At 39.1% G+C, this 19,299-nt stretch overlaps 2 protein-coding genes across 5 annotated transcripts in view; both read right to left on the bottom strand.

Moving 5' to 3' along the window:
• SELENOT (selenoprotein T) overlaps positions 1-4,527 on the bottom strand; it is a 26,254-nt gene extending 21,727 nt beyond the window's left edge. Inside the window, exon 1 of the mRNA XM_040480484.1 lies at positions 4,296-4,527. Within this exon, the coding sequence (XP_040336418.1) occupies positions 4,296-4,432 (137 nt within the window). The 5' untranslated portion in view covers positions 4,433-4,527. The remainder of the gene's footprint in view (positions 1-4,295) is intronic.
• Positions 4,528-16,973: 12,446 nt separating this feature from the next.
• The window catches only part of EIF2A (eukaryotic translation initiation factor 2A), a 31,195-nt gene continuing 28,869 nt past the window's right edge, over positions 16,974-19,299 (bottom strand). For all 4 annotated transcript variants that reach the window (XM_040480477.1, XM_040480478.1, XM_040480480.1 and 1 more), the window contains 2 exons: positions 18,965-19,030; positions 16,974-18,363 (listed from right to left, as the gene is read on the bottom strand). In XM_040480477.1, the coding sequence (XP_040336411.1) occupies positions 18,298-18,363; positions 18,965-19,030 (132 nt within the window). In that variant the 3' untranslated portion in view covers positions 16,974-18,297. The remainder of the gene's footprint in view (positions 18,364-18,964; positions 19,031-19,299) is intronic.

Raw genomic sequence — 19,299 nt, 5'->3', positions numbered from 1 at the left:
CCAAAAATAAATAAATGTTGAAAAAAAAATTAAAAAAAAAAATTCAGGGTTCCTCCCTTTCCTTCTCCCTCTCCCCCCCCTCTCTCTCTCACACACACACACACACACCCATAAAATTGGTCTCCTTTAACATTCTAGTGAATGGCACAGTACCACGCCAGAACTCAGCAGCCATCTTTGACACCTCTCACTCCATGCATCCTCTCCTTCCCCCCAAATATGTAACTTATCATGAAAAACTGCATCTCGTAAAGATCTTAACCTGTCCCTTTAAATTCTATTTCTACCACCACCATTGTATTCCAAGCTCCATCATCTCTCACCTGGGCAACTCCCAACAGTCCCCTTAAATGGTTTCCCCATACTTATTCTTTGTCCCCTATAATGTCTTTTCCACAATGATCCTGAGCTTTTCTTAACATGGCCTGCCAGACCTTCCTGGGTTTGTGCCACCTTCTTTTTGGTCTTTGAGGTCAGCAGCCTTGGCTTCAAGCAATTATGTTCTCTTTACTACAAAGCCAGTGAACCTGTTATTCCCATTGCTTGAAAGCTCTCTGGCAATAAATCTTACCCTTTAGATCTCAGTTCAAAGTAGGTTTCCTCATGAAAACCTTCCCTGATCCTCTGACTAGTTCTCTCACACAACTATTCCTTTATAGCAGTTAGCACAATTAGAATTTTATGTGTTGTCCATGGATTAATGACTACCTTCCATTCTTGCCTAAGATGTCTATGAGAAAACCGAATTCCCAGCAACAAAGTGCCTGCACAGAGGAGGTGCTCAAATATTTGTTGAATATGCAAATATTAGGTCCACGGTAACTCACGATCTGTAGGACTCACAATTTCTCCAATTTCTTCAATTCAGCCTTTTACTAATCTTAGTAAGTATCAACATCCAAATCAGTCTTAGGGCTTTATTTTCTTGCCTCCATACCATGAAAGCAAAGGCTGAGTTGATATAAATTTAAATACAAATCTGTTCTTGTAGTAGTTGTTTCATTTACCTCTAAAAAATACTGTGTGTTGGTTGTCCTAAAATTATAGCAGTGGATTCTTAAATTAACCAAAATTAGAAAATTCTGCTGCACTCTGCTTACATTTTGAAATCTCAGCTTTATTTAATCTACTATTCTTAGTGAATCAGTTGTCAAATACTCAGAGAAGTATTAACTGTAAAGAGCTGTAGCCAGTAAGCTCTTTAAATTACAAGTGATTAAATGCTGTAGGTCTGACTACATGTTAAATCTCAAATATGAAAAAAATAAAGCATGCATATAAAAACATCATGCCAAATGGTACCTGTCAGAATACATTCACATACAGAATGCATTTATTCATAAAAGTCACAAGAAAGGAAAATGTTACAAGGGAACTTTATTTTAAGCTCTGATTAGAGAACTTTCTTTTTTTACGTTCAATGTTTAAACATCCAAATAAGCAAGATAAGTTTTCTCCCAAAATAAGAAATCAGTTGTCATCAAACTTATCTAATTCTGTCACTCCGTCAATTAACATAAACTGAAGACTTACGTATGTATATAAAGTAATACTGCGCATTTCTGGAAGTTTCATGAGGGATCACATCTATATTGTTCACCATGGTATCTTTAGCCCTGGTACAAACAAGTCTTGAATGAATATTTACTGAAAAAGTACATGAATGTAGAATAGTAAACTTTGTTTTAAGCTATTCTGCACACTGATCTCTCTCCCTTTAATTTCACATGTGTTGTGCTGTTTTGTTCTTTAGCAATTATAAAAGTGGTACAATTAACGAATGATATACTGAGCTACAGTTAAAGAGAGAGCACTCATAATAAATATAAAGGAAGACAAAAGCAATTGAAAGTAAGGTAAAAATAGTTCTCTCCTTTGTTAATAGTGGTAATTAGTGAAAAATTGCCTTTTACAGCACTTAAATTTCAAGGAGAATTCAAAGAATTTTCACAGATTTAGCCTCAATCGTTTTAGCTTCCTCTCCTCTCCCAAAACTGCAAATGAATGTCCAAGAGATTCTGCCAAAACAAGAAACCCAATATTCAATTTACTATACACAGATTAACCTCTTGGGGAAAAAGTAACAAACAACAAGCTAATTTACCTGTATATGGAGGGCATACTAATAAAATTGTTTCCTATGTATGACTAAAACCAAACAAAACTGATTTCCATACATAACATGCTCTGGGTTACTGAAAAAGAAAACTCTTATTAGACTTTTGGGACAAGTTTGTACTTTAAAAGAAAGAAAAAGAATGAAAAAAAAATTATGCATCACAAAATCAAATGAAGTACCTAAAATTTTTAAAAAGTTGAGAGGAAGAAATGGATGCTCTTCCCAGAACATTTTGAAAACTTTGCTATGAACATCCTCAGCGGAAGGTGCACTTGTTAAATTATTGTGACAAAGGGGCGCCTGGGTGGCTCAGTCGGTTGGGCGTCCGACTTCAGCTCAGGTCACGATCTCACAGTTCGTGAGTTCGAGCCCCGCGTCGGGCTCTGTGCTGACAGCTCAGAGCCTGGAGCCTGCTTCACATTCTGTGTCTCCCTCTCTCTCTGCCCCTTCCCTGCTCATGCTGTGTCTCTCTCTGTCTCAAAAATAAATAAACATTTAAAAAAAATTTTTTTAATTATTGTGACAAGTATCCCAACAGAAGCAATTGTAAAAGAAGAGTATTTTGGAAAAGTACAAGTGAAACCAAGAGATGCAAAAGTAGGAAAGAGAAAAATTACATAACTTGGAAACTGCACTCTTTTTTAAACTACTTCCATCCAAAGTTTCACACTTAATCCTTAACAATAATTACAGATAGTAAAAATGACTGCCACTCTCTAATTTTTAAAAATTATGGAAAAAGTTGGAATGGTCAAGCCATAACTTCCATTTACAGTTTTTACAGTACGTTACAGAAAATGATATATGCTGGCCACACAGTAAACAGTTCAAGGAGTTTGTTGTTGTTTTCAAGCAAGAAACTTCTAGGTTTTTATAGTTTTCACTCCAAAATAAAGTCTCAACATCTCACTTTCAGACTCTATGGGTCACTTAAACTGAATTTTAAAATTTTAAGTATTTGCGTACTCTTTAAAGATTAAGCAAAAAAAAAAAAAAAAAAACAAAAAAACCCGGCTGGGTATGCAGAAAATCTAACCTTTAATACACTTACGTTAATAAAGTTTTGAAAAGCCAATTTTAACTGCATTATGGCCAACACCAACACTCCAAAGTACCATGACTCTGAAAATTTACTTACCTAACCATCCTATCCTGAAGAAAATACAATCTTTTGTGATACAGGATTCTAATTTCTACAATTTTACTATTTTAGTTTAGCCCTTCAGTCTCCCCCAACCCAGTTACCTTATTACATGCATTATTGCTCAAGTTCTAACTTAACTAGGTAACAACAAAATCACAGAAAGAACAACGTCGACAAATGCCAGGTTTTTTTTTTCTGGTTCAGGGTTTTGTTTTTGCTTTTGTTTTTTTTGTTTTGTTTTGTTTTTCTATTTATCTGAATGCATAAGATAGAAAGGTAGAAAGACATGCCAGGTCAGGCAACTCCAGGGAGGGGGCTGTAGAGGAATGGGGGAGAAAGATAAGAGTTGTTTGGGAGTGACCGTTGTCAGAAGAGCAACGTGCTCCTTTTCAAAGACCTTTTGAAAATTGCAAACTGAGAATCGGCCTCCCAGGACCTCTCCTCGCCCTCCAGCTGTCAGAATCCCCACTCCCTCACTCAACAGTCGACCGGGGAAGGTCCAGCAGAAAAGGCGTCTATCCCTCGTGGGTCTCCTCCAACGACCCGAATTAACCTTCGCCCAGCGGCGCAGCGACGGCGCCCGGCAGAACCCCGAGAAAGGGGAGAGGAAAAGGGAACCGGGTGGCAAACGCTGGAGCTCCTCCACCGACGCTGCGCCAACTCGTGCCCACCTCCGCAAGCAGCCAGGGTGGCCATGGCGTGACGCCGCCAACCGGTCCTCCGTACTGACAACTGTCCCCACCTCTTCGCCTTTCAGTATTTAACCTTCCCTTGCCCTCCTTCCCCACTCCCACCATTCAGGAGGCAAAAAAGAACTGAGCGAAGTGAGCGGTTATACTTGGAGAAAAGAAGGGCAGCCTGACAGTCCCAGGAAGGCCCTCTGAAAAGGCAAGCTGCGGAAGGCTGCTGGCGCCGTTCTTCCGGGCCAAGGGGGAGGTTCAGCCCGCTAGGCCGCAGAGCCGGGGCCTCGCCTGGCGACAGAGGCCGAGCAGAGGCGCGGCGGCACTGCCGGGGCCCGGCGCACATACTCACCAAATCTGGAACTTGAGCAGCGGCCCCGTGGCGTACTGCATCTTTAATCTTTTGCTAGGCACGCCGCCCAGGTTGGCCGAGGCATCGCTCCGGATCACCGCCGACGCCGCCACCAGGAGAACTAGCAGAAACCTCATCTTAATCGAGCCAGCCACTTCGGCCGCCCTCAAACTGAGACTGCAGCCAGCCCAAGGCCGAGCGGGAGCCGCGAGCAGCTCCCCACCGCGCAGGCGCGATCCGCCAAGGTCGGGGAGGGAAGCAGAAATGCGCCTGCGCAGCGCGGCGCCAACTCACGCTCTGGGAGGCATCGCTGACCTGTTTCACTGTCATGACCCACCATCTTGGATGTGTGCTGAGACTCGGGGATGGAGTTCAATGAGTAGGGAGGGAACGAAGTAGCTGGTGGGATGATGTCAAAGGGGCCTGTTAATCATAGCTTCCTGCACGTGTGGGTTCTACATACAATTTCACTTAATTCAGACATTAATCTGCCTGAGACTTTTAGGAGCACCTATTTAGCAGCCTCAATTCTGGTGTGGAGGATAAAAGAGAAAGCCCGAGCTTTCTGAACAGTTAATGCTTCACCCTTGGGGTGCCATGCCATGGCTTTTTCTTTGATCTTACAATATTGCACACTCCTAAAAAAATTTATTTTTTTTAAAGACTTTTGTAAAATTTCCATCATGTAGAGGAGTAGAATAATTACCTTACTCATTAACAACCTTTAACAACTGGTGACATTTTGACAGTCTCGATTGTCTATAGCTCTAACCTCTTCTTCCCCCAGGGATGCAAATATCAGACATAATATTTATTTCATTTGTAGGTATTTAAGCATGTATCTCTAGGAAAAAAGCAACAACAACTAGTCTTTGGGGGAAAAAAGAAAAACACTGACCACAATAACGTTATTTAACCTTAAAAAAAAAAGCAATTCCTTAATACCAAATATCCAGTGTTCAAATTTCTTCTGTCTTAATAGATATTAATTTTCCTAAAATCAGGACCAAAATATAATCCATTGCCATTGGTTGATACATCTTTTAGTTTCTGTCAGAACGTTTAAAACCAAGAATATACCAAGAATTGAGAAGTTTCATTTACCATTTATTGCAGCAAAAGGGAACACACACCACGGGGAGCTAAGGGGAGTCTCAGAAAAATGGTCTTAGAAAGACTCTATTATAGTATATGTTCTTTGATTGGATGATTTGGGGAAAATTGTTGGGGTAGCAGTGGAAAATTTGGTCATACTTTTTATTTTATTTATTTAGTTTTTAATATGAAATTTATTGTCAAATTGGTTTCCGTACAACACCCAGTGCTCATCCCAACAGGTGACATCCTCAGTGCCCATTCCCCACCTCCTCTGCCTCCCACCTCCCATCAACCCTCAGTTTATTCTCAGTTTTTAAGAGTCTTTTATGGTTTTGCTCTCTCCCTCTCTTTTTTTTTTTCCTTCCTTCCCCTCCCCCATGGTCTTCTATTAAGTTTCTCAGGATCCACATAAGAGTGAAAACATATGGTATCTGTCTTTCTCTGCATGACTTATTTCACTTAGCATAACAGTCTCCTGGTCATACTTTGTAAAGTCTCAGTATTCATAAATATGGGTCATTCTGGATCATTTATCCCAGACATTTCATTAATGAAATACATCAAATATGAGTTTGAGAAACAGCGAAATAGGAAGTTCTCAATAAATGTGTGCCCATAGTTTCTTATATCCAATAGCTCAAATGTAGCACATGATCAAAAAATTTTTTTAATCTAAGGGTGCAATGAAAGTCTGAAAACATTTCACAGCTGTCAATTTCAGCTTACTCAGGCTTTAAGTGACAATTGTGAATTTTATATATCTTAGGACAAAAGGAACTGCAAAAACAAAATCATAAACTTTTTTCAGTAATCACATTGATGGTGATACTATTTTGTTCATATTATGATTCTAAGACTGTTGCATGTGATGTGGAAAAAGCAAGTGAGTGATTATATTGGTATCAATGAGAATGGAAATTTTGCAATAGGAGAAAGGAAATAGATTTAAATTCATGTGTTAAGAAATAAATCGTGAGAAAGTGGAGGCAATTTCAGAGTACAAATTTTTTTTTAATTAAGAAATCTATTGGAATCCTTTGCAATAATGGATTAGAAAAGATACATCATATGATCATTTCAATAGAATTTGGTAAAAATTCAATTCACTTATAAAAATTCTCAGTGACTTAGAAGGAAATTTCCTTGGGGCAACTGAGTGGCTCAGTGGGTTAAGCATCTGACTCTTGGTTTGGGGTCAGGTCATGATCTCATGGTTTGTGAGATCCAGCCCTGCATTGGGTTCTGTGCTGACAGCGCAGAGCCTGCTTGGGATTCTCTCTCTCTCTCTCTCTCTCTCAAACTATAAATTTCAAAAAAACAAATAAATAATAAATAATGGGAGCAATTAAAGATTGCTGGCATTATCAAAGAATTATCTTCAGAAGACTGATGTAATAACTGTATGTGAATAGATTGAAGTAACAAATGTCTAAAAGGGAGGGAGTCATCTACAACAGTGAGAAAGTTACCACAGAACAGTTACTGTAAACCACCAGGAATAGTGCAAAACCAGGGCACAAGGAATAATTAGACTTGGTGGGTTCTTGGTCATAATGAAGATCATTATTGGGTAAGAAAATATTTCAAATGGGACCAATAAGATGTTCAGAAGTAGAGGCACCTGGCTGGCTCAGTCAGAAGAGCATGTGACTCTCGATCTCGGGGTTGTGAGTTTGCTCCCCACATTGGGTATAGAGATCTACTTAAATAAAAGTAAAACTTAAAAAAATATATGCAAATTAGGTAAGTGGGGACTCTCATTAAGCCTAGAAGGTTTCCAGCTCAGATAGGTGGGTGTGGTGGGCAGACAGATGTATACCTGGGTGGAGGTTGGGGGAACATGGAATGAATGCTCCCGGAAAACATGCATTTTAAGAGAAGAGGCCAAAGAACAAGAGCCCAGTCTGCAACAGAGCAGTGGTCTCTGGAGGAAAGATGATCCCAACTCGAGCATAGTGACTGGCACTCATATTGCCTCCTCATCCCAACTCAACTAGACTCAAAAAATTGACAGGCGGAAGAGTCTTAAAATGAAGCGCAACATTGGAACCCCAGAAGTTCTCCAACAAAAGAATGTAATGCACAGAAGAGAGGCATTCTCCATCTTATCCAGGGACACAGACTAAAGGCACCTTAAGGGCTTTAGCACATCGGGGGTGTGCTCTGCTGAATGTGCCCAGATATTGACAAACTCGGGCACAGTGGAGTAGCCTAGGTGTGCCAGCAGGGGGCGTGGTGTCCAGCAGAGCAGAGCAGAGGCCATGTTCATTAGAAGACCTGTGGTGTGAGTGAGGGAAATGGCAACACCTGATAAGAGTGAATTCCTTTACCAAACAGAAGTCAGACATCACTTGGGGCCTAGGCTGTACTTGGAGTGGGAGGCAGGCATTATATGGATCTGCATGTAGGACCAATGAGTCCGTAATATATGAATGAGTTGGTATTAATAATGTACTCCATTTATTCTCAGAGGCTGGTAGTTCAGGTTATGAATTTTTCTTACTCTTCTATTTCAAACAAGTAGCCTACATCCATAAAAAGTTCAGTATAGCTGGCCTGAGGGAGTTTGCTTGGAGAATACAATTAATACAATTAGCAGTATGAGGAAGGGTCTGAAGATTGATGCCCTTGAAAGCCACACTGAAAACCAGAGAGCAAATTCAGCAGCCGCAGGTAATACAGGTTCTTCAGCAGAGTAGGAAAGTGCTGCAGGTTGCTGAGGAACATCATTTGGGGGATTTAGTACAAGATGGACTGGAAAAAAGAAAGGATGGAGAAAGTAGAGCATAAAGGTGATGGCCGTCGCTGGTTTTGGAGCCTGATCCTCCTTCTCTCTTGCTAACTGTATTGTTGTGTGTTTCCCTACAGTTTTAATAAGGATTAGAGCAAATACAACGATATATGTAAAATCTGTAGCCTGGTTCCTCAGGTAGTGATAGTTATTATTGTTTCTCTAAAGTAGTAAGGGCTTTGAATAGGGGATGATAAATGTCAAGAAAAAGGAAGAGATTTTTTCCAGAGGAAATATTGGCTTATTTGGTGATTGACTGCCAACGTGTGGTCTAGAGTAAATATTATGGACCAAATGTTCAGTGTTCCTCCTAAAATGTATTTATGGAAGTCCTAACCCCCAAAGTAATGGTATTTGAAGGTGGAGCCTTTGCAAGGTAACCAGGTTTAGGTTGGGTCATGACAGTGGGACCCCCCCCCCGACATGCACAACACAAAAAGGGGTCATGTGAGCACTTAGTAAGATGGCTGTGGTCTGCTAGCCCAGAAGAGGGTCCTTATCAAGAACCAAGTCTGCTGGCACCTTGATCTTAGACTTCCCAGCCTCCAGAACTCTGAGAAATAAATATCAGCTGTTTACCCCAGTCTACGGTATGTTGTTATAGCAGCCCAAGCTAAGACCGTGAAGATTCAATAATTACATCTCTAGCTCAGGTTCTTTTCTTTCTTTCTTTCTTTTTAAATGTTTATTTATTTATTTTGAGAGAGAGAGAGAGAGAGAGAGAGAGCGAGAGCGCAAGCAGGGGAGGGGCAGACAGAGGCAGAGAGAGACAATCCCAAGCAGGCTCTGCACTGTCAGTACAGTGGCTGGATCTCACAAACTGTGAGATCATGACCTGAGCCCAAATCAAGGATCGGATGTTTAACCAATTGAGCCACCCAGATGCCCCTCAGGTGCTCTTCTGATTTAGTTGGTCTAGGATGGGGCCTGAGCATCCGTATATTTAAGTTTCTTCAGGGAGAATCCACCATGCAGCCAAGTCTAGTGCATTAGACTTGAGGTCTCTTAAGAGTTCAAAGTGAGGTCTTACATGTCTTCAATTCCTCAGAGAGCCCAGAAAATTGCTCTGAGCATGGAAGTTACTTGAGCTTTTATTGCAATGAATACTAATGGGGAAATTGGCAAGCAGTAAAAGAATTTGGTTGTCAACATGTTAAATTTCAACTTTTGGCTGGATGTCCAAGTAAAATCATGCTGGAGGTAACTGGTAGCACAGGACTGGAGAGAATGTGCACATACATATTTGGGAATCATTTAAATGCATGTGGCAGCCAAATGTATGGTTAATATATCAAATTCTTGAGGCCTCAAAAGCATTAGATGCAAGGTAAATTAGTATAACCAGCTAAAATTGAATTTAAAAACATTAGCTGCAGGGGGTGCCTGGGTGGCTCAGTTGTTTAAGCATCCAAACCTTGGTTTCAGCTCAGGTCATTATCTGTTTAGTGAGTTTGTGCCTTGCATTGGGCTCTGTGCTGACAGCACGGAGCCTGCTTGGGATTCTCTATCTCCCCCCTCCCCCCCCCCCGCTCCCAAATCGCACTGTCTCTGTGTCTCTCAAAATAAATGAATAAACTTAAAAAAAAATTAGCTAGAGAACATAGCTTGTATGGAGAAACAGTATTTGGACCAAATGTATCCATTTCAAGGTCAAAGGTAAGTAAGAAATAAAGTACCCTGTACAAAATTTACTTGATCACCAAGTTATCTTGTGGGGGCTTCTTCATAATATTAATAAAGTGGATATATTGTTGAAGTGCTCCCCAACATTGACTCCACTTCTTCTGGTAAAAGTACTTGTTTCTCTTCAGGTGACTAGCTTGACCCCACTGTAAACAGTCTTGTCAATTAAGATGCCCCAAAGCTTTCCCAGCCAGAGCTGTGCCAATATCCAAAGCCCAAAACTACTGAAGTTGATTAATTATGATAACAGAACCCTGAGAACAGTTCTAGACCCCAAACTATTCAGGTTTCTCTCACCTCCAGGTGAGAAACATTCTATGTTTTTTCACTTGAATCTGTGAGTTATTACATACTTTGCCACTATTTACTTCCCCCTAAGTTAGAGTCCATTCCTCTTGCTTGCAAGTCAAGAACTCTGAAAGCCATGTATCTTCTTTCTCTCCTTAAGCCTGGCTCAGATTTTCTAACCTCAAGTCTTAACCATAGAAATATAGACAGGACTGCCTGGGTGGCTGAGTCAGTTAAGCATCCACCTCGGCTTTGGCTCAGGCCATGATCTCATGGTTTGTTAGCTTGAGCCCCGCTTTGGGCTCCGGCACTGGTGGCACAGAGCCTGCTTGAGATTCTCTCCCTATCTGCCCTTCCCCTACTCGCGTGAGCACACCCAATAAATAAAACATTTAAAAATACAGACATTAAGTAAATGAACATTAAAAAAAAAAAGAAGTATTCACAGACATTACATGGAAGTTCAGATAATAGACTATCAGTGTCTGGGAGGCCATTAGATGGTTGGAATAATCCTGGCTAGCAAGCTGTTCAGTCCAGCAAGTTGGGAATCAAGGCCAGTCCTCAGTAACAGGGAGGGGTGATAGCAAGAGGCCTAAGATAAAACTTAGGTCCACACAAAACCTGCATGCTAATGTTTATAGCAAATTTATTCACAATTGCTAAAACTTGGGAGATAACCAAGATGTTCTCCAGTAGGTGAATGGATAAATAAACTGTGGTACATCCAGAGAGTTGAATATTATTCAGCAGTAACTATCAAGCCATGAAAAACATGGAGGAACATTCAATGCATATTACTGAGGGAATTAAGCCAATCTAAAAAGGCTGTATACTGTATGATTCCAATATATGGCATTCTGGAAAAGTCAAAAGTATGGAGACAGTAGGATCACCAATTGTCAGGTGCGTGAGTGGGGAGATGCATAGGCAGAGCACATAAGACTTTTAGAACAGTGAAATTCTGTATGAGACTATAATGATGGATCATGTCATTATACATTTGTCCAAACCCATAGAATGCACAACACCAAGAGTGAAACCTCACGTAAACTGTGGACTTTGGGTGATCATGTGTCAACGTATTCATCAGTTGTAACAAGTATACTACTCTGGTGGGGGATGTTAACAGTGGGGGCGGCTATGGATGTGTGGGGGCAGGGTGTATGTGGGAAATCCCTGTACCTTCAGCACAATTTTGATGTGAACCTAAAACTGTTCTAAAAAATGTTTCCAAAAAAATCTTCCTTTCTTCAACAGCTGTCAATCCAAATACCATAGCACTCTTGCTAGGGTCAGACATTACCTCTTCCTCCTTCAGGGAGCAGGAGGATATTTGTGAACAGAGTAGACTCTTCAGATCAGACAGAGTTGGAATCCAGTAGCTTCTATGCAAGGCTGGCTTCATGGGTGAGTCCATTTCACAGGACTCAGTGCTTACAAGGGCCTGTACATGGGGCACCTGGCTGGCTCAGTCGGTAGAGCATGTGTCTCTTGATCTTAGGGTTGTTAAGTTCATCCCACGCTGGGGGTAGAACTTTACTTAAAAAACTGGGGGGACTGCACTTGGCTTAACACTTTACCATCACGGTCTTGTAATTCTTATTTTTGAATGAAGAATACATTTTTATTTTGCACTGGGGCCCATTACTTCTATGCCCTGGGAGTATCACTTCTTCACCATCACCAATATTACCAAACTCTATCTAAATTCCTTGAGAAAGTCTTTCATTGCCAGTATTTAAAATCCAAACATATTATTTCAAAAATAATATATATGCGTGGATTGTCTCCATTATACGAGTAGGGGATTGGGAGAGGAAGCACAAGCTAGAAACTTCAGGTCCTTTAAGTGGGTGCCAGATGTCTAATGGGGTGAGGGAAGGATGCAAAAACAAAACAGGCTGGGCACCATAAAAGATCGTCTCTGGTGATGTCACAATTCTAGGATTTGACCTGTTTAGCTTCAATTGAACATAGAAAAATAAAACTCGGGAAGTCATCAAAATCCTTGAGGAGAAAGTAGGCAAAAACCTCTTTGACGTTGTCCACAGCAGCTTCTTACTCAACACATCTCTGGAGGCAAGGGAAACAAAAGCAAAAATGAACTATTGGGACCTCATCAAAATAAAAAGCTTCTGCATGGCGAAGGAAACAATCAGCAAAACTGAAAGGTGACCTAAAGAATGGGAGAAGATATTTGCGAATGACATATCAGATAAAAGGTTAGTATCCAAAATTTATAAAGAACTTATCAAACTCAACACCCAAAAAACAAATAACCTAATGAAGAAATGGGCAAAAGACATGAATAGACACTTCTCCAAAGAAGACATCCAGATGGCCAACCGACACATGAAAAAGTGCTCAACATCACTCATCATCTGGGAAATACAAGTCAAAACCACGAGATACCACCTCACACCGGTCAGAACGGCTAACATTAACAACTCAGGCAATGACAGGTGTTGGCAAGGATGCAGAGAAAGAGGACCTCTTTTGCATTGCTGGTGGGATTGCAAACTGGTGCAGCCACTCTGGAAAACAGTATGGAGGTTCCTCAAAAAATTAAAAATAGAACTACCCTAGGACCCAGCAATTGCACTACCAGGTATTCATCCAAGGGATACAGGTGTGCTGTTTCAAAGGGCCACATGCACCCCAATGTCTAGAGCAGCACTATCAACAATAGTCAAAGTATGGAAAGAGCTCAAATGACCACCAATCAATGAATGGATAAAGAAGATGTGGTATAGAGGCGCGTGGGTGGCTCAGTGGGTTAAGCATCAGTGGGTTAAGCATCTGGATTCGGCTCAGGTTGTGATCTCGCGGTTTGTGGGTTCGAGCCCCGCGTCAGGCTCTGTGCTGATGACTCGGAGCCTGAAGCCTGCTTCGAATTCTGTCATCTCCTCTCTCTGCTCCTCCCATGCTCATGCTCTGTCTCTCTCTCAATAATAAATAAACATTAAAAAAAATTTTTTTTAAAAAGATGTGGTATACATATACAATGGAGTATTATTTGGCAATCAAAAAGAATGAAATATTGCCATTTGCAACTACTTGGGGGAACTAGAGGGTATTATGCTAAGCAAAATTAGTCAAAAGACAAATATCATGACTTCACTTATATGAGGACTTTAAGATACAAAACAGATGAACATAAGGGAAGGGAAGCAAAAATAATATAAAAAGAGGGAGGGGGACAAAACATAAGAGACTCTTAAATATGGAGAACAGAGGGTTACTGGGGGGGGGGGGGGTGTGGGAGGGGGGATTGGCCAAATGGGTAAGGGGCACTAAGGAATCTACTCCTGAAATCATTGTTGCACTGTATGCTAACTTGGATGTAAATTAAAAATAAATAAAAAACAAAACAAAACAAAAAAAAAGAAAAATAAACAAAAGTGTGCCTGGAAGGAATTTTGCCTCAGAGTATAAAATGTAAGCAGCTCTGTTTTCCTAAGTCTTTTGGGACTCTAAGAATACAGCTCCCTTTTCTTTGAAAAGGCATTAAATTCCTACGAGATTTCTGAAGGTATTCCAAAGTCATATTTGATTTGACTGGCAACCATTTCAGGGTTACACAGTACTTATTTCCTCTTCCTAGTGTGCTCACTATCCCTCCATCCCTCCTCAGCTCAAATAAGAAACTAAGAGGTTTCTTGGGTGTGACGGCTCTGACCCAATTCCAATGTCATTCCTTCACAACTCCATTTTCCTTCTTGCTCTGTGCATCTCCTATGTATCTTTTTCTCTGTCAAACCAGTCTACAAGATTGCAACTTTTAAGTGAGTGAACATATTTTTCAGATTGTTGTTAAATTTCTAATTCTTTAATTTCCATACACAGTGCTCTGATTTGGGGGACCCTCTAGTGGCCACATCAGGAATTGTTTTAGCTAAAACGAATTTTCAAATGCACCTAAAAGATAAAGATATTAGACATACCATAAAAACTTTTAGAAGTGTGCTTTTCTGACTCCTAACTCAAGAGAGAAAAATAAAGCACCGAATTTGCCACTCTCCGTGAGAAATGCCAGGAAAGGGGTAAAGCAGCAAATCTATGGTAACACCGGAAAGATGGCAATGGCCTAGAAACTGTAAAAACTCTAGAAATACTATTTGGCTTACCTGTCATCTCCGCAACATACCAAGAAAAAGGTGAAGTAAAGACAGGAGCTGTCCGAGCCCCAGGGAGGCTCCAGGAACCAGGTAGAGCAATAGAAAGGGAAGGAATGCACGGTGAGACAGCAAATCGAGCAGCTAATTTGAGTACGCAGTCATTTCTGCGTTAAGAAGCCTTCAGTGCAAATAGGTCCCCACAACTGCAGCAGGGCTCCCATGCCTGACACCTAACCTTACTGACTCTAATGTGGCTAGGTTGTCCCTGTACAGTGGTTGGTAATGTTGCTGGGGCCTGTGGCTGACCCCTCATGCGATGGAGCGGTTAGACAGTCTCAGCAGGACTATGGTTGTCAATAGATGTGTCTTTAGGTATCTAGACAGCGAAGGGACCAAGATTAAAATGTTTACCTTACAATTTACTTTGGGAAAACTCAACATCTTACTTTTTTCACGTTTCACAGACTTTCTGATATGAAATTTCTTTTGGAATTTATACATATTTTTACTTGCCAAGGGTGTATAAATTCAGGAAGTATTTAGTTTAAAAAAGTAATATAACAGTTTATCTGAAGCAGATTGGTGGCCCATGAAGTCTTTTCACTAACCCTTTGAATAATAAAGGTTTAAATGGTTCGATCCTCATCAAAATCAATCTGGTCCATTGTCTTGTTTCTTAAAAAACAATTAGGTGTTAAGATGCCAATTTGCAATCATTCATGATATTCACTCAAGTAACCCGATCATACTTTCATCAAATAAAAACAATAGTCTCAGAGAGAGAGCAATGCCCAAGATGAACACAGATTGACTTAAAAAAACCCAAAGAGGTGAGATTGGTGAAGAAAAAAACAATAAGGGGGCATTTAAGTTTTTAAATATGATGTGACCCAGCAAGGCCACTGCTGGGAATTTATATAGTGGAAACTATAAGAAGCAAAATAACTGTATGCTGCACTATGATTAGTTTCATTTATTCTGTATTCTTGTAAAGTAGAAGTCAGCAAACTTTTTTAGAAAGGGCCAGAGGAGAAATGTTTTAGACTCTGCGAGCCATACAGTCTGTTCCACCTACTCAACTGCAGTTGTAGCATGAAAGCATATATGGCTGTATTCTGAAAAAACTTTAAGGATACAGAAATCTAAATTTCATGTAATTTTCACGTCACCAAATTATCTTGTGATTTTCCAATCATTTAAAAATGCACAAACTACGCTGTGCTGCACGGGATTTAGCCCACGGGCTGTAGTTGTGAAGCTATGGGCTGCAGCATCATTTTCATAAGGTTGCATAGCGTTCCATTTTCTTATTAAAATTTTTCACTGTCCTAAACATCACACAGTTTTGCAGACATTTACTTCCCTCTCATGCTACCTCGGAAATCAGATATGCTACCAAAGAGTAAATGAATTCCACTCAACCTCCTTAACACTGAGTCCGCATCTTAGAAATGAAAGGTGTATGGCACTCACAAACTGAACTGCAAGAACAGTTCTTATTTCTTATTCTGAAGTCTAGTCTCAGCTGATTATGATTTTTTAACTGTACAAAACTATAATCTCCTTTATATAAAAAAAGTAAGCACAGCAAATAAGGCTAACATTCCTTCTGACCGCCCTCCATCCTCATAGTCAACGTCCTCAGTTTACGCTAGACTTTTTCTATTAAGTTCACGTATTTTTAAATGTACATGGAAAATACAGTGTTAGTTTGACAATATTCAGTATTACATTTTTGGTAACATACAGAGCATGTTTTGATGCAGATTATCTATTTCTTTTCTGAGAAAAGAATTCCTTTTTTTCAAGTGATGGTGTTGGGTTTTGCTCTTTTTCTCTTCCCTCACTGGGAAGCTTGCTTAACTCATGAAAAGATAAGGAGGGCCTTTGTGTCTACTGAAGTGCTTCCCCTCAAGATTATAATGCTCTCCAGAGATGTTTATGGCAAACGCCAAATGCATTTTTGAGACACTCTGAGCAAGGGAGATTTTTATGAGAATCAAGGATTTACAGATTTTCCTTTATAATGAATACCAATGTATTTAAAATCTCATTTTCAAGCAGATTTTTATAACCTTACCCTTATTTTCCCATCACCTTACTCTTACTCCCAGAGGATAATGTTTAAACTAAAAATCAAACAAAATGTGTAGTCAAAGAACCTATTAGTGATTTTTATATTGACATGTGCTCAGAAATGAAACATTTCCTTGGAAAAAGTTGAATGGATTAGATGACTACAGAAATAAAGACAGTTCAAAAAAATGAGCCTAAGAATTTTGGTAAGAACAGTTAGCCTGGAACAATTTAAAAGCATCTGACTAAAACAAAAGTCAAAGATACTACCTCTGAGATAAACATTTTGAAGATAATTATTAATGGTTACCGTAAATTGTGTTATAAATGGGTAATTAATTTTTTTAATGTTTTTATTTATTTTTGAGACAGAGAGAGACAGAGCATGAGCAGGGGAGGGTCAGAGAGAGAGAGAGAGAGACACAGAATCCGAAGCAGGCTCCAGGCTCTGAGCTGTCAGCACAGAGCCTGACGCAGGGCTTGAACTCATGGACTGTGAGATCATGACCTGAACCGAAGTCAGACGCTTAACCTACTGAGCCACCCAGGCACCCCAGTAAATGGGTAATTAATTTTTTAAAAATAGACTGCCAGGTCAAAAAAAGTCACACTGTCTCAGGATGCATTAGTTAATATTTTATTAGAAAAACGATTTTTAAGGTAATACACTGTAAAAATAATCTATCTGCTTAAGTTTTTATTATCAGAAATGAATTAATGTTGAAAGCAATTATATGTATGTGCATTCACACTCACACTCACTCACTCACTCACATACACTCTCCCTCTCTCTCTCTCTCCAAATATTTAAAATAACACTCAAATTTTAATGAATTAGGTCTTTACCAAATCTTATTAGAAGTTCTGGGGTGTCAGTAAACTCAGTTATCTGTTTTTGTTTCTCAAGGTGTTTCTGGATTCTTTTACCTATCAGTTTAAATATTACCTCTTGGAAAACGGCTCATCAATGCAAATGAAAAGTAATTTCAAATGTTGGGGTGCCTGGCTGGCTCACTGGAAAGGTGTGAAACTCTTGATCTTTGGGGGTTGTGAATGCCAGCCCCATGTTGGGTGTAGAGATTACTTAATCAAGCTTAAAAAAAGAAAAGTAATTTCAAATGTAAACCTGATTAAAAAAATTAATTGCAATAGACTCTGAAACCAAATATAAATTAGTTTTGATAGATGAGCGTCTGGCATTATCATTACATCTTCTTTTTTCATCATATGAATAAACAATCAAAACAATTAAGACTCGACTACAACAAAATAATCATAGTTCATGTTTGGAAAATATTTACCTCATCATTAAATCACTAGATTTATTATTTGAAATACCAAAATAAAATGTTTTACTATTTTCCATTTTTAAAGTCTGTATTTTAGAACTAACCAGAAAAACTATTCCAAATACTACAAATAATATAATCAATTTAATATATTTAGTAAAATCTGATATTTAAGGCTTTTCTTTCAAGTTTGGACAGTATAAGAATGCTTTAGGATAAGAAAAAAGCCATATTACATATTCAAAGGAAAAATTTCCCAAACTTGTCTTGTAAATTAATAAAGGATCTGTTAACTTAGCAACTTATAACAAAGCCAACAATGATTAAATTTAAATTGTTTTTATTCACATATATGGTAAATACTATCCTCTACTAAAAAAAGCAATGACATCGTCTTTCAATCTGTCAGGCTTACTAAAGAAATTCATGTATTTCTTTTCTACATCATGTGTTGACATGGCATAGGATGCAGGATGTAAAAATCAATTTAATAGACATTATTAAATAATTTTATACATATGCAGAATCTTGGATAAATGGTTAAAATTATAGATGAACATTAAATGTGGGTACATGGGTATTTCATGTACACCAATGGGTTTATCAGAAAATGTGTTTGCACTGATTTCTGGTAACAATTGGCTTTCTGTGAATGTTTAAATACCCAATTCCAAATCTTCCAGCTCCTGGAGAAGGGCTTTCTCTTTCTGAATCTTCTCCAACTAGAAAAGTTTCAAACAACAAAGTTATTAAATAGGAAATGAAATAAAGTAATTATTGGATCTTTACCCAAAACAACAAAGCAGAAAAAATTTGTAAACGGTGTATTTCTGACATTTTAACAGACCCACTAGTAAATACAGATTTAAAAATATAGAGTAACAAGCTTTAATTTGTTGAGTGGTATAAATCAAGGGGGCAAAGCACAAATGCCACCTTACTGCAACTCTGAGGGTCCAATAAATTTTCATTCTATACTTCGGCATCCCTCAGAAGGTGAGAAAGGAGTAAAAACAGGGCAGTGCAACCTGAGATATAGGAAGGAAGAGAATCTTGTGTTTATCTACTGTAATACACTGCCTTTATTTTCAGCAACAATGGCCTTACTATGCCTCTTAGAAATTACGATTCTCTCATTTACCATGGTCTACATCCAGTCTTCCCCTGTGCTTCTCCGTTTAAGTATAAAAGGGTTTTACAAAATATATGGTTTTCAAAAGAAGTTTTTAAACTCATGTGCTCTTACTTGATTAAATGATTGTGTATAATAAAAAGGGAAGAGTGGTAGTGACTACACGCGCGAATGAAACACGTAAAAATGACCTGATTTTTTTCTAGCTGTTTTCCAGCTGCGGCTTGTTCTTTCAGTTGTTCGATTGCTTTCAGTTTCTGCAAACATCAAATATATTATGAGTCAAGAGGAAGGAAGAATAAGTAATTTCAGAATGCAAATTTTTTTAGTATCACCTCAATCACATAAATGGGAAAACTGAGTAAGGAGAATCAATTATCTCACCTTTGGATCAAGGATAGTCTGGTAAAATGCTAAGGTAAACTCTTTTTTTAAACTTAGATGTAAAACTAAACATGTTAAGAACACGGGATTTGGCAAATTTTCAAGTTTTCAAGTAATGGTATTATATATGTACGTGTATGTA

This window comes from Herpailurus yagouaroundi, unplaced genomic scaffold (genome assembly GCF_014898765.1).
Source record: "Herpailurus yagouaroundi ecotype Mexico unplaced genomic scaffold, PumYag 159, whole genome shotgun sequence".
Lineage (NCBI taxonomy): Eukaryota > Metazoa > Chordata > Mammalia > Carnivora > Felidae > Herpailurus > Herpailurus yagouaroundi.
The sequence above is the reverse complement of the archived record's forward strand: the minus strand, read 5'-3'. Positions and strand labels throughout refer to the sequence as shown.